This window comes from Lissotriton vulgaris, chromosome 1_1 (genome assembly GCF_964263255.1).
Source record: "Lissotriton vulgaris chromosome 1_1, aLisVul1.2, whole genome shotgun sequence".
Classification (NCBI taxonomy): domain Eukaryota; kingdom Metazoa; phylum Chordata; class Amphibia; order Caudata; family Salamandridae; genus Lissotriton; species Lissotriton vulgaris.
The window spans coordinates 1,126,403,273-1,126,417,206 of record NC_141685.1 but is presented as its reverse complement, the minus strand read 5'-3'; the positions used below and the strand labels follow the sequence as shown (position 1 = coordinate 1,126,417,206).

Below are 13,934 nucleotides of genomic sequence, written 5' to 3'. Positions count from 1 at the left end.
TCCATGTCCGCCTCCGGAGACGAACATCTCGGGCACCGTGCGTCCTGCACCTGGAAGTACCGCCAAATTTTTTCCGGGGTCAGATAGGCCCTATGTAGCACAAAGAAATGCACTTGTTGGAAACGCGCATTCCTTGTGCCTTTCCATGTGCGCTGTAAAATATGGCTCCATACCGTGTCCGGAATAGGCCTGCCTACACTCTCCTCCCATTTAACTTTGAGCCCCTGGAGCGGTTCCAGTCCCTCGTGCAACATCCTGTTATGGAGGCAGGTCACAGCCTTAAAGGTACCCGCCGCCATCACCACGTATTGGCACGCCATTGTGGTGTCCGGTTCTAGGAGCCCTCCCTTCCAGTGCTTCTGTATAGCCGCTACCACCGCCGCATGCAGGAGAAAGCCCCCATCAGACAGCCCGAACTGTTCCTGAAGGACTCCGAAGGGCACCAAGGTCCCATTGACATACAGGTCTCCCACCACCTGAAGTCCCGCCTCCTCCCATTCCAACAAAGGGGACCAATCGCCCCCGTGCGGAAGGGCCGTCAGCATGCCAATCGGTATCTCCGGCGCGTAAGGCCGAGTCGCCCTCGCCCTCCTAAGACTTCTCTGCCAGCACAGCCTGAGCGTCCGTTCCTCCAGTGTGAGGCCCCGCAGCTCCAGCCTCTGCTGCATAACGATATAGGACAGCACATGGCCCTGTATCCCCAACTCCCGATCACACTCCGGTCCCCTAAACACCCGGGTCACATGTTGCGTGAGAACCTGGAGTTGCGCCGCCAAATAATATAGCTCAAAATCAGGAACAGCCATCCCTCCCTCATTCTTGGGGCGTAGCAACGTGCTCAGAGCCACTCTACGGCGGCCATTTCCCCACAGGAAACCAATTATCATCGTCCTCAGGTCCTTAAAGATCCTCTGAGGAATCCAAATGGGAAGCGTCCGGAAGTAGTACAGGAGTCGGGGGAGCGCCACCATTTTCAAAAGAGCCATTCTTCCCAGAACCGTCAGCGGGAGGGTCGACCAAAAGGACATGCTGCCCCTCAGCGCCCGCACGCACCGACCAATATTGCCTTCTAATAGGTCCGTGGCCACGTGGTAGATACGGACTCCCAGATAAGTAAAACAAGATGGTTCCCAGACCACCCCCAAGTCACGCGCAGGGCAGGGCGACTCCGCTCTCAGCGGGAGCACACAGGTCTTCGCCCAGTTAACCTTAAGGCCCGACAACTGGCCAAACTCCGACAACAGGTCCATCGCTCCTTCCAGGGCCCGCTCCGTATCGTCTAAATACAGCAGCAGGTCATCCGCATATAGCGAGATGTGATGTAGCCGCCCGCCGCTATGTATCCCCACGTATCTGTCACCCGACCTAGCATGGACCGCCAAGGGTTCCATCGCCAGAGCGAACAGGAGGGGGGAAAGGGAGCACCCCTGTCTCGTGCCCCTACCCACCGGGTACGCCGCAGACACCAAACCACCCAAACGCACCCGCGCCGTCGCTGAGGAGTACAAGACCTTCGTCCACCGGCGGAACCCATCGCCTATGCCAAACCTCTCCAGCACTCCATCCAGAAAGACCCATTCCAAACTGTCGAATGCCTTCTCTATGTCCACTGATAAGACCGCTTGGGACCCATCCTCGTCCAGGACGGCATCCATTATCCCAACCAGGCAACGGATATTCAACGCCGTGCTCCTCGTGGGGATAAACCCTGCCTGATCCCTGTGTACCAGGCCCGTCATGTGTGGAGCCAGCCTGGCGGCCAGAATCCGACTCAGGATTTTGTAGTCCACCGTTAACATGGACAACGGGCGATAGGACCTCACATCCGGGGCATCCCTGCCGGGCTTTAGGAGCGGCACAATCAAAGCCTCCCTCATGGATCCAGGCAAACCCCCTATCTCATAAGCCTCCGTGTACACCACCAGCAGTCTGGGCGCCAGGCAGTCTGCAAACTGCTGGTAGAATTCGCTCGGTAGCCCGTCCACCCCAGGCGTTTTATTCCGAGCCATATTTTTAATGGCCGCCCGTATTTCAGCAAGCGTAATCGGACCGCCCAACTCTTTCGCGTCCTCCTCGTCAAGGACCGGAAGCTGCCTCGCCCCTAGGTACTCCGTAATTTCCTGGGCCTCCACTCCCAACTGGCTCTGGTACAATTCCTCGTAATACACACGAAAGCACTCCAACACCGCTGCCTGAGAGTATACCGTCTCTCCCAGTGCGTTGTTGATGCTAAGGACCGGGCAGCCCCTAAGTTCGGGGTTAGCGAGTCTGGCCAAGAGTGTGCCCACCTTATCCCGTTCAGCATGCGCTCTGATGGCGTATTGCCTGTAGTCGTAACATCGCAACCGCTCCGTTTCGGTGGCGACCACCTCCTTCGCCTCCAGCAGCCGTGCCTGCAAGTCCGGCCTTGACGGCCTGCGCCGTTCCAAGTCCCTCAGACTCTCTTCCGCTTTCCCAAGTGCATTCAACACAGTCGTACGAGCATTCGAAAACCGACCCAGGCATACCCCTCTCACCACCACTTTCATCGCATCCCATTCAGTGGACCTACACGTGGCCGTGCCCTCGTTCTCGCCAAAGTAATGATCTATGCCCTGCTGGACAGCCTCTCTAAACACTGAGTCCTCCAACGTGTCAGGCCGGAGCCGCCATGTTGGGATCGCCGAGCGCTCCCGTTGCCACTGGATATGTACCAATAGGGGATTATGGTCCGAAATGGTCCTAGCCAAGTATTCCGTGTGTGAGATCAATGGGGCCAGGGATCCGCCACAGAGCACTGAGTCTATCCTCACGTGTAGCGCATGGAGAGCCGAGTAAAAGGAATAGTCCCTGGTGTCCCAGTGCTGTTCCCGCCACACATCCAGCAACCCCCACCTGTCCTGCCAATCCTTCCTATGCATGGCCAACTTACGCACCGGGGAATCAACAAGGGGGGGGTGAGACCTATCCAAGACCACATCCGTGATAGAGTTAAAATCCCCCCCAAGTACCACTGGGCCCGCTAGGAAAGAGGCCAAGGACCCGGAAAGGCCATCGAAGAATTGGGCCTGATCAGTATTTGGCGCATACACACAACAGAGAACCACATCCCTACCATACAACCGCCCCTCCACCGCCACAAACCTGCCATCAGGGTCCACCACTTGGTTCAGCACCTGGAACGGTATCCCCGCTCTCACCCAAATCAACACCCCCCTGGCATAAGCTGAATAAGTGGTACCGAACACCTGGCCCCGCCATCTTTTCTGCAACGCAGCACATTCCTTTTTTGTCAGATGGGTCTCTTGTAGCATTGCAATCTGGACCCCCCCTGCGCACCAGATATGCGTGCACCTTGTGGCGCTTGACTATGGTTCGCAGCCCCCGGACATTCCATGTTAGGCATTTTAAACTAGGTAACGTCCCCATACCAGCAACAAACAGTCCAGGTCAAAGAACGCCATTTCACATCCCCACCAAAGCAGTTGCCCCCCCCGAAACAAACTCTAAAAAGAAAAACACCCCAAACCCCACTCCCCAGGACAGAGCCCACAAACCCAGTGTCAGCCCCGATCCAAACCTCAAACCAACCACACATACTCCTAACCTGTGGTCTCCACCACAGAAGGCCTTAAGGGCCCTGGGGGGGGTGAGTTATCGCTGACCCCAGCTAGCGGAGCCCGCGCCCCGCGCTCCCATCCCATCCTGCCCCCGTGGCACCCTACCCGGCAACCCGCCCATCTCCAACAGGATACCGCCCTACCATCAGATCTTGTCCAAGTTCCAACACAGCCTTAACCATGAAATATCCCATCAGAAGTCTGGGGGGTCACCACCGCCCCCTTTGAGCTTTCCGCTTCCGAAAGGTCCTCTCCTGTCCTGCTGCCCTCGCCGCCAGAGTCCGTCTCCACCAGTTCACTTTCCTGCTGCGACCCCGTAATGGCCGCCGTCGCTGCGAGCGCATCTCTCTTCTCCGCAGCCATTTGGGCCTCCCGTTTCTCCCGCTGGCGCCTATTGCGGGACCGAATGCGTTGCGATTGTCTGATCTGAGGCAGTTTAGGCCGATCTCGCCTACTTTTGTGCGCCCTATCCGTCCCCGCTCTGTACGACTCCAACCACTGCCAAGCCTCATCCGGAGTCTGAAAGAAGTGCGTAGTCTCATCCAGGATGACCCGCAGCTTGGCCGGGAAGAGCAAGGAGTATTGAATGCCCTCCTCTCGCAGCTCCTTCTTCACCGCCAGGAACGATGCTCTATTTCGTTGGCCCGCCTGGGTGTAGTCCGGGAAGATTGTGACCCTGTTGTTCTCCACCTCAAACGGGCCCGACGTCCGAGCCCTCTGGATGAGGAGGTCCCGGTCCTTGTAATGGAGGAGCCGCACCACCATCGGTCGGGGGGGGCGGCCAAGACCCGGCGGGCGAGCAGGCACCCTATGGGCTCGTTCCAGGGTAAAGAAAGGAGTAAGCCCCTCCAGCGCCACCACAGTCCGAAACCAGTCCTCCATGTAGGCCACCGCATCCTCCCCCTCAATTCGTTCCGGCAGGCCTACGACCCGCACGTTATTCCTCCTATTGCGGCCTTCAGCATCCTCCGCACGGCGCTCCAGCGAGTCCAGCCGGGCCAGGATATCCGTGATCTTATGCTCCGCGGTCACCACCGACGGTTTCAGATCCAACAGCAGCTGATCATGGTCCCTGACCTTATCCGCCAGCTTCGCATGGTCCGCTCGCAATATCCCCAGCCCCGTGGCCACCTGCGCGATGCCCTGCTGCAACGCCTGCTTGGTCGAGGCGATCGCGACCTGTATGGCATCCAAGCGTCGATTCAGTCGCTGTTCTTGGTCCAACTCCGGCGGGGGGGTCTCGCCCACCTGGGACAGCGCCGCCCGGTCCCCCTGTCCGTGCTCCACGGCCACCGGCCCTCCCGTAGCCGCCATCTTAGGGTACTGCGTCACAGGCCAGGAAACCCGTCCAGTCCTGGCACTCGTGGGTCGGTGCCAACTTCCCAATATCAAGCAGGATCAGGCGCCACCGCCGAAGTCCGCTGCTCCAAGGGCTCAGTGGGCGAGCACTGTCCGATCTGCCCCCTCGTAAACCTGGAGGAGGAAGGGAAGAGGGAGGGATAGCGGCCAGCAAATGTCCACAAAAGTCCAAGCGGGGCCGGGTCCCCTGTCCCCCGATCTTCAGGACAGTCACCCTAGTCCCTACCGCATCGATCTCTCGGCTGTAGGGCCCTCCATCAGTCAGCACCAAGGCCGCTCAGTTTCGATGTCCGGAGCCGCCCGTCTGCTCCGCCGCCATTTTCTTCTCACTCTCGGCGACACCTCATCCGCCGCTCATCAGGGTCTCCTCGGGGCCAGCAGTCCCCCAACAACTTTCTGCCGACGCCCAGTGGTCCCCCTATACTTCGTAGGGCAGGAGTGTCGACCACGGGTCGCCCAGGGTGCAGAAATCAGGAGAATTAGCGGGATTCCGCGCGGAGCTGCGAGCTCACGCCGCCATCCCGATCGGCGTCCAAGCCACGCCCCCCGTGGCGACCCCTCGACCCGAGCCTTATTGAGTGCGTTATTTTCGGCCCCCGTGTAGCCGGGTTGGCCTAGCTCTTCGCCCGAGCTATCTTCTACGGCCCCAAGGGCCTCCACGTCGTCTCCTACCTTATCGACGACGTTCTCGTCTTGCACCTCTTCATCTTCGGCGTCATACTCGGAGTCATGGCCCGAAGCCGGATCGGAGCAGTGTTTCTGATCCTCCAGATCAACGACCTCTTCGTCTTCGGTCCCAAAGATGTTCACGGGAACAGGCGCGGACTTCTTTGACTCCAATCGAGCCGCGCGTCGAATCTTGAGGGTTTTCTTCGACCTGAACCGGGCACAGGCCATACAGTTGGCTTAGTTATGGTCTGGGGACAGGCACTTGTTGCACACCAGGTGGACATCGATGTGTGGGTATTTTGCATTGCAAATGGGACACCTCTTGAATGGACTTCTTTCCATTTGAGATCTAAGATCGGGTAGAGTGTGGAAAGAAAAACCTGTTGAGTCCTCTAGAAGCAAAGGCACCGATACCGAACGAAACGATACCGACGCTATCGAAAGCCTTTTGGCTTTGTAGAAAGTTTTCCTAACTTGAGCTAAGATAGTAACATCCGAACCCAATGGCGGAAAAACAATCTGAGGATGGAGAGGATGCCCATGCGCACTGTAGTCCAGGGGAGGAGCCACCTATCTCGTGATACTTCGAAGACTCTTCCAGGACAACAATGTGCAATCATCCGGACCCAACACTAGGCGGCGATCTATGCACAGATATGAATTCAGCAGCCCACATGCCTCGAACCGTTTAACGCTCTTTACGGTTGAGAACAGACAGAAAAAGCGCATTATCTTTCATGGCAAAAACTACATTTGAAAAATATGTGGCGATTGTCAACCACTTTCACAGAAGCTTTTAGATGAACTGGTCCACCTACCAGGCCAGATCAGGAACCGCCCCCGTTTTCCTGTGTGAAGCCATTTCCCCCTACCTACCTTCCCGAGAACTCCGTTCTACTCATTTGGCCCTTCTGTCAGTTCCTCGTTTTAGAAAACAGAAGTCCGGTGGGGCCAGATTTGCAGTGCTGGCTCCTTCCTTCTGGAACTCACTTCCATTTACCCTTAGGTCGTCATCTTCCTACTTGGAATTTCGCAAGCATCTTAAGACCTTCTTGTTCGCCAGATCTGTAGCTGTATAGCCCTCTTTCCCGCATCCACTGGTCTTCTGCTATTTAGCGCCATGAAACCGATTCTGGTATAAGAGCGCTCTATAAATATTTTAAAATTCAAATTCAAATTCCAGCGAGGGCACCTGTTTCACCTGCAGTTTTAGTCAGCCCAGTCGCTCATAAGGCAGAATCTATCATTCAAGTGTGGCGCCCTTTCACCCCTACAAATCTCGCTCTCTTGACTGCAACACTGAAAGTCGTGAAGAGAAAACAAGTGGAGGTGGCACTGAACAGCGTCATTGTTTACTTGGGGAAAGGTTTCCGTAATGGCTTAATTCATAGTTATTCCTAAGCTGAAACGACCTTGTAGACATCTGTTCAAGTGAAAAACTGTTGTTTGCCTTTGTAATGTGGAACCTTCTGGTAGTTCTCCAACTGTCACTTGATTGCAGAAGGTCTTTTCTGTTCAAAGCCCACTTTTCTTAACACTTCGTATTTGCTTTTCATTCTCTCAAGTCCCTCATCTGAAAGAGGTCCAATAAACCTTAGTACTCGTGGAGGTCATGGATGTTGAGTAGCTGCACCTTTGGTCCAAAACAGAAAACCCTACTCCAGAAGTGCAGTCACAAAACCACACTGTTAAGAGACCAATTGAACACCTCAGTCCTTGTCAAACAGGTTCCCCATCCTACTAGAGATGCATCCGTTGTCAGATAGAGGGGTGGTCCTTCTGGTTGCCACACCTGATCTCTGAAAATGTTCTCTTTCCTTATCCATCATATCAAAGCCTTCTTCATGACTGGTCTTAGACTACATGATCCCATCCTCCATGCACTTGCTGCCCCTATTCAGCCAAATGTTCCTGAATGAGCCTCATTTGGCACCGGCAATGTTGTAGCCGCTGATGCAGGGGGCATTCGTTCCAGCAGTGCTTTGAGCATTCTCACTTATGCATTTTGTCTTTTTTGCAAAACAGCCACCTATTGCTTCCATCTATGGTCTCCTTCCAGCAAAGGCTACACCATCACTCTTTCTGTCATGATACTTGCTCCCAGAAACACTAGATCTTTGCCAAATTAGATTTCTTTTTGTTGGTGGCTAACCCTAGCCTTAGAAGTACTGCCATCAAAATAATTGGTCATACTTTTTTTCTGAAAGTTGTCCACCCTTATGAGCCAGTCGTCTAGGTATGGGTATACCAACCATCTTGCCTGCTTATGTATGCCATGATCAGCCCAAGCACTTCGTGAAGACTAGAGGAGCTGCCTGAGGCCAAATGAACGAGCTTTGAACTGGTAATTGTGTCCATTACCAGAAAATGCAGGTAGGTTCTGGGTTTCTTGTGTATTAGTACATTGAAATAAGCATCTTACAAGTCTATCAATGGCAAAAGAAAAAAAAAAATAGCCTCACTTTATAAAGCGCAGAATCTCTTGCAATGTTACCATCCTGAAACTCTGCTTTCTTATCAACTTGTTTACCGCTTTCAAATCCAATATTGGTCACCAATCTCCGCCTCTGTTCAATATGAGAAAGAACCTTGAGTAGGCCATGTTCCTCTCCTCTAAAAGCACTCTCTCAATAGCTTCCTTTGTTAAACTTTACCAACGTTTGTTTTTCTTCCTGCAAATGTGTGTGTCTTCCTGAGATTCGTAGTAAAGACTTTGGTTCCAGAAATTCTAGAGTATACCCCTGCTTCACAACATCGAGGACCCAGCCGTCCTTTCTTATTTGCTCCAATCCTTCTTAAAAAATTGCTTTCTTCTTCTAACTGGGGGATGGATCTGAAAGAGAATGCTGACTGGAATGTCACGTTCTTCCTCCTTTTGTCTTGAATTTATAGGGCTGACTGCCTCTCCGTTGCCTGTCCCATCTATAACAGTCCTTCTCATTTTCTATGCTGACCATATGCTCAAATACTGCCTATAGGGTAGAAAAAGTGTTCTTTATTGATTCGGACTTTGCCTGTGATATGGTCTCCTGAAACCTCTATGTTGTTCTCTATTCTACAGAATTCCTAGCAACTGAGCGGTGTATGTGTCTGCTTGCATTGCTTGTAATGCTTCATCTACCTTCTTTCCAAAAACATTCTTGCCATCAAACGGCATGTCCATTTCATGATGAAGGTGGAGACTAGATTGAATACAATGGAGAACATGGTTTGCATGGATCAGATAGTCATACGAAAACTGTCACCTAAATGGAAGATATTGAAGACATGAGCTATGAGCTTTTGAATGATGACAAACTACTGGTGAGCCAGATTTGGGTATGAAGAGAACCACATAAGCGATACACCTCTGAATGTTATCAAACTTCCCTCAGGTGCCGAGGGATCAGATCTTCAATAATCGTTTAATAGGAAGGCGGCTAGAGAAGCAACATGGATTTACAGAGTAAAGTTTCTGATTGGACATTGTAGATCTGACCATAATAAATATAAGATGGTGCAGCAGATGAAGGGGAGAGTGGTTCCACAATCGTGGTGCTGCTTAACAAGGAGTATCATTTTTGTTACACAAGGGAACCCAAGGAAGCAATATGCTAGGAACCTTAGGGAATTTTATCTTTATACAGGACAGTGGTCCCTAGACAAAAGGAATTTTTAGAAGATAAATATAGACTAAATAGGCACTATATTCTTTGTCCAACCGGACAGTTTTATTTTCTAATAAACAATTTTTACAAAAAATCTAGTGTGATAACAACAGGAAACCAGCCGATGTCCAACTAACACACTTAGAAAGGGGACAAACAAAGAGTTTGGAGGCAATTTGAACAGCCTGTGTAGTACAATTCACAGTCAGACAATATTGATTGCACACTATAGCTGGAATCAAATAGCACAATTCAATACACATATAGTGTGACTCAAGACCTGGCTGTTCGAGCAGTAGCGGAACCCCCCCCCCCCCCCCCCCCCCCCCAAGCGCCTTGAGACCCTCCGGGTAAGTAGTGCGCTCTATAAATGCCTTGATTGATTGATTGATTGATTGTTCTTTTAAGCATTCCAATAGGTCTTTCTTTCATCTTCTTTGTATTCTTTCCCTTAGCTGCAGTTAACACATGTCTACTTCACTTGGTCCTTCCTTAAAAGGTAACGTTCCATTATCTTTCGCTTACCGATCTTCATCTGAAAGTTGTTGAACGAGTGCTCGTTGATGTACTTCATCTGCTCCATGAGTCGCATGGCGTAGTCAGCCAGTGCTGTTATGTGGGACCTGCCTTCTTTGTCATATGTTGTGTCATTCAGGCCAGACGCTGCCATGTACGTGCTTCCAATAGTTTTGATTTTCTCCAACTGCCTGAACTTTTCCTCGCTGATTATCTGAGGGAAAGAACAGCATTAACAACAGAATTATAAAATCCAAATCCCCATTCAAATGTTCTACCTGGGACAAGTGCCCCAGTACAGTACCGTCCCATGGTTCATAAAAAGTACCTGCCTACAACTTGGATAGGCCATCAGACCCAGACCATATAAACGGGACAAGATGCACGCTTTGCAAAGGCATACGCTCCATGTCTTGCCAAGGGCATCTGACACGTTTTGCAAAGGCCACCCAACCCATGCCTTGCAAATGCACCCAAACCCATGCTTTGCAAAGGCCACCCAACTCATGCCTGACAAAGGGCAGCCTGACTACACTAACAGGCACCCCACCAAAGATTCCCTGGGGCACTGCACTAGCATCTTAAAGGAGGACCCTCCGCCCACCACCTGATCAACTCCTCCCAGGGATGCCCAACCGACAGCTGATCAACTTCCTTTGAGACACTGGTCTGGGAGAGGAGTTTCAAATGGACAGCTCTTAGAGGTACCAAATTGATAGCTCCGGCGACACATTCGAACGTTCTGGGTAAAAAGGATTGCCAACTGAATAATTCAACAATAACCTACCCACATGGAACAAGCTGCCTTTTTCACCTCAACTCCAATTCCACAATGCCACACAGAACTCAAATGCACTTTAAAAATGGTCCCAAATTATGCTCCATCACATCAGCACAAAGCAACCCATTCAAGACACTTGGCTAAAACATGAGAACAGTGATACTCTTCAGTCCACAACGACACTGCTTTCCTATCACTATTTACCTGAAGCCCACAATAATGACCTCTCCCTTCAGTATAAGTTACCTCATCAAAGTCCGCAATGATCTCATTCAGCAGCCGAAGACACTCCACCCCTTCATTGTTCGCTTCCAGCTCTACGTAGAACTCTGAGAAGTTGCTGATTGAGGCAAACATGACTGCCACACATTCACAGGATTGGTAGTATAACTCGTCATTGCGCCGCTCACGTGCTAGGAAATGTGCAGCCACATCCTTGGGGAGGATGTTGTGCAGCAGACGCCGGTTGTAAGCTTGGAGATCCTCCATTTCTTCCTTCTCCCCAGTGGCCTATTGGGAAGGAGAGGTAAAACATGATCAGGTTGTCATGACACTGAAGGACAATGCTTGTACTGTACTAACATGAAGAGAATTAGTGAGAAGGATAACACACTGTAATTACACATCAACTGCTATGGCTGAATAGGTATGTATTAACTTATGGCTGACGCACCGAGAGGCATGAAGCGGCTCTCACATGTGCGTATCCTTATCTGAAAATGCTCCTGTGGAAAAAGTATCCTCGACTGCCATTTATTTTTAAATGCGGATACCCATTTATTAATGAGATGTGAGCAGAATCCAGGCATGGATGCAAATGCATCTGACCAACTCTCATTCAAGGGGTTGTAGAATCATATTTTTTAGTTAATGTGCATAATACTCCAGGACCCAAAGATACAGGGGTAGATTATATAAAACATAGTATCTCATTCTACAGTTAACAATAAAGCTATGCCACAAGGAATCAGAAACTTTAGAAGAGAAAAGCAGAGGAACAGTAGTCCGAGAACATTAAAATACAAAGTCGATATATAACATGCTCAGGGAAGGTAGATCTAGATGAAAGATTAGTTTACGTATTGCCTCAAGAAGTGGATGGTTAGGTGCTCTTCAAAGATGCACATCAGTGTGAGAACCCTCGCTTCAGGATGTACAGAGTTCCAGGCAGAGACTGCCCTTGCACCATGGAAGACCTGAAGTTGGAACTTTTAATATTAACTGCCTATTTCCCCACCGGATATGTTAAGAAGTTAAGGTAGGTTTGGACAGTCATGGTAGAAGGCATTCCTGCTTTGTACTTCAAAGTCTGTATTCACTCGCATTCATGGGGTGGGAAGGAGGCAGACCAGATGGGGGACACTTATTCATGGGGTGGTATCTTGTCAGCAATGTACCTGCTTATCTTAATAGATTACTTTATTTTGAGAGAGAGAAGTTTGGGGTCTCACGGCGTGCATGTGAAGTTCTGGACTCACACTTATTCATGGGTTGGGAGGATCCCCTGGCTCTCTGGACGTATTTAAATATCAAAATAGCACAACCTACTTAAGATACATGTTGACCCTTGTGAGGCTTTGAGAAGGCCACAAAGAGTTAGTGTTAGACACAGAAAGGCTTATTTCTGTCAATGGAGCGCATTGACCATCAAAAGTGTGAAGTGCTCTCTCTGCTACTGAGTCTGGTTGCGGAAAAAAGACGGAGTTCAGGAGTCTGGTTAAGGTGGAAAGGGGCGACTACCTATGGAAGGAACCCTGACCATAGGAGCTTGAATGAAAGGTTTATGTAATGCAAGTGCTCGCATTTTACTAATGCATCAGAGAGGTCATTGCAATCAGGAAAGCCAATTTCCAGGAGACGTACTAGAGAGGCCAAGAATGGAGCGGTTTGAAAGGGGGACCCATGAGTGTGATGATGATGATGATGACTATTTTTTAGATTTAGTACCTGTGTGGGGGGATTCCTCGAGTTGATGACCCTTAGGAGACCCTCCATGAAGTCCTTGACTTCTGGCATGAGGTAAGTGAGGAACGTTCCCTGTTTTGCATGGAAGCTGCTTTGGCAGCTTATGGAAGTATAAGCTCAGCCGGACTTTTCAGATTAATTAAATAACATATGGTGTTTTAGGCCGCAGCTTTTAAGAGGTTTAGATGTTTAGGAATAAAGTAGTGAACGAATATCTTCCACCTGGCTTGTAACATGCTTGGATAGATGGTCAACTGGATTTTTGGACGATGTCTGTGCATTCCTGTGGGAGACACAGGTAACCAAACTTTAGGATCTCAGATGCTAGATTGAGTTGATTGAGGTCCGGGTGCCAGATCTGACCTTGGTTCCTAGTGAGAAGGTCTGGCCTGCTGGGGATCTTCTTGTGTGGACTGAAGTATTTTGAGGACTGCTGAATACTAGGGCTGTCTGGCCAAGGTAGGGGATATGAGAATGAGAGTCTGAGACATCTGCTGCACCATGAAGGGAAGGAGTGGGAGAGGGGAAAAGTGTGATCAAGCATCCCTGACCAGTTTATCCATAGTGTGTTGCCAAGGGACTCTGCATGTGGGTACCTAGATGTGACGCTTGGGCATTTCACATTATCAGAGATAATAAATAGATCTATTTGTAAGGTGCCCTAGCGCTGGGAGAAGCTGCTGAGGAATTGTGGATGGGGTTTTCACTCGTTGGACTTGTTGGTGCGTCCTGCTGAGCAAGTCTGCAAGGCCATTGTCCACTCTGCATGAAGTGAATGCGGTTGTGGAGTGCCAACTGCGAAAGGGTCTGGACTAGGAAGGAGTGTGCTGGGAAGGAGTGCTGCTCTGCTTTTATAGATAGTACACAGTGGTCATGATGTACGTTCTGGCTAGAACTATTTGCTACAAATGGATGGATAGAATACTTTGAAGGTGTGGTGGATTGCTAGCAGCTTGAGGTAGTTGATGTGAGGCCCACACTCACTCTACAGTATTGAGATGGAGTATTGCTCTCCAGCAGGCTCGAGAGCCATCCGTGGTAATAGTGACTTGTGGGAAGGGATTTAGAAAAAGCCTGCCTGGCTGTTCCCTCACTGCAAAGACTGTTGTACACCAGCCTTTACCTACACTAGATCCTCCAAGGAACCCTCCGCTTATGAAAGTTTTGCAGAGAGACATCGTTGTAAGAGGCGCATGGGCAGCTGGGCTTGGGGTACCATGGCTATGCATGAGGCCATCATGCAGAAGAGGTGCATAACAGTTTTGCCTGTGAGGTAATAATTTGGCTGAAAAATAGGCACTAATTGCTGAAAAGCCATGGCCATTTGTTGGCAGGGGTAGGCCTTGCCTGTGATTGAATTTAATGTTGATACTAAGAAGGATGTATCTGAAAAGGTAA

At 50.5% G+C, this 13,934-nt stretch overlaps 1 protein-coding gene across 3 annotated transcripts in view; it reads right to left on the bottom strand.

Annotated features, from left to right (window-relative positions):
• The window catches only part of ADCY6 (adenylate cyclase 6), a 550,358-nt gene that overhangs the window by 78,589 nt on the left and 457,835 nt on the right, over positions 1-13,934 (bottom strand). For all 3 annotated transcript variants that reach the window (XM_086963749.1, XM_086963746.1, XM_086963748.1), the window contains 2 exons: positions 10,818-11,081; positions 9,800-10,004 (listed from right to left, as the gene is read on the bottom strand). In XM_086963749.1, coding sequence (XP_086819875.1) covers positions 9,800-10,004; positions 10,818-11,081 — 469 coding nt within the window. The remainder of the gene's footprint in view (positions 1-9,799; positions 10,005-10,817; positions 11,082-13,934) is intronic.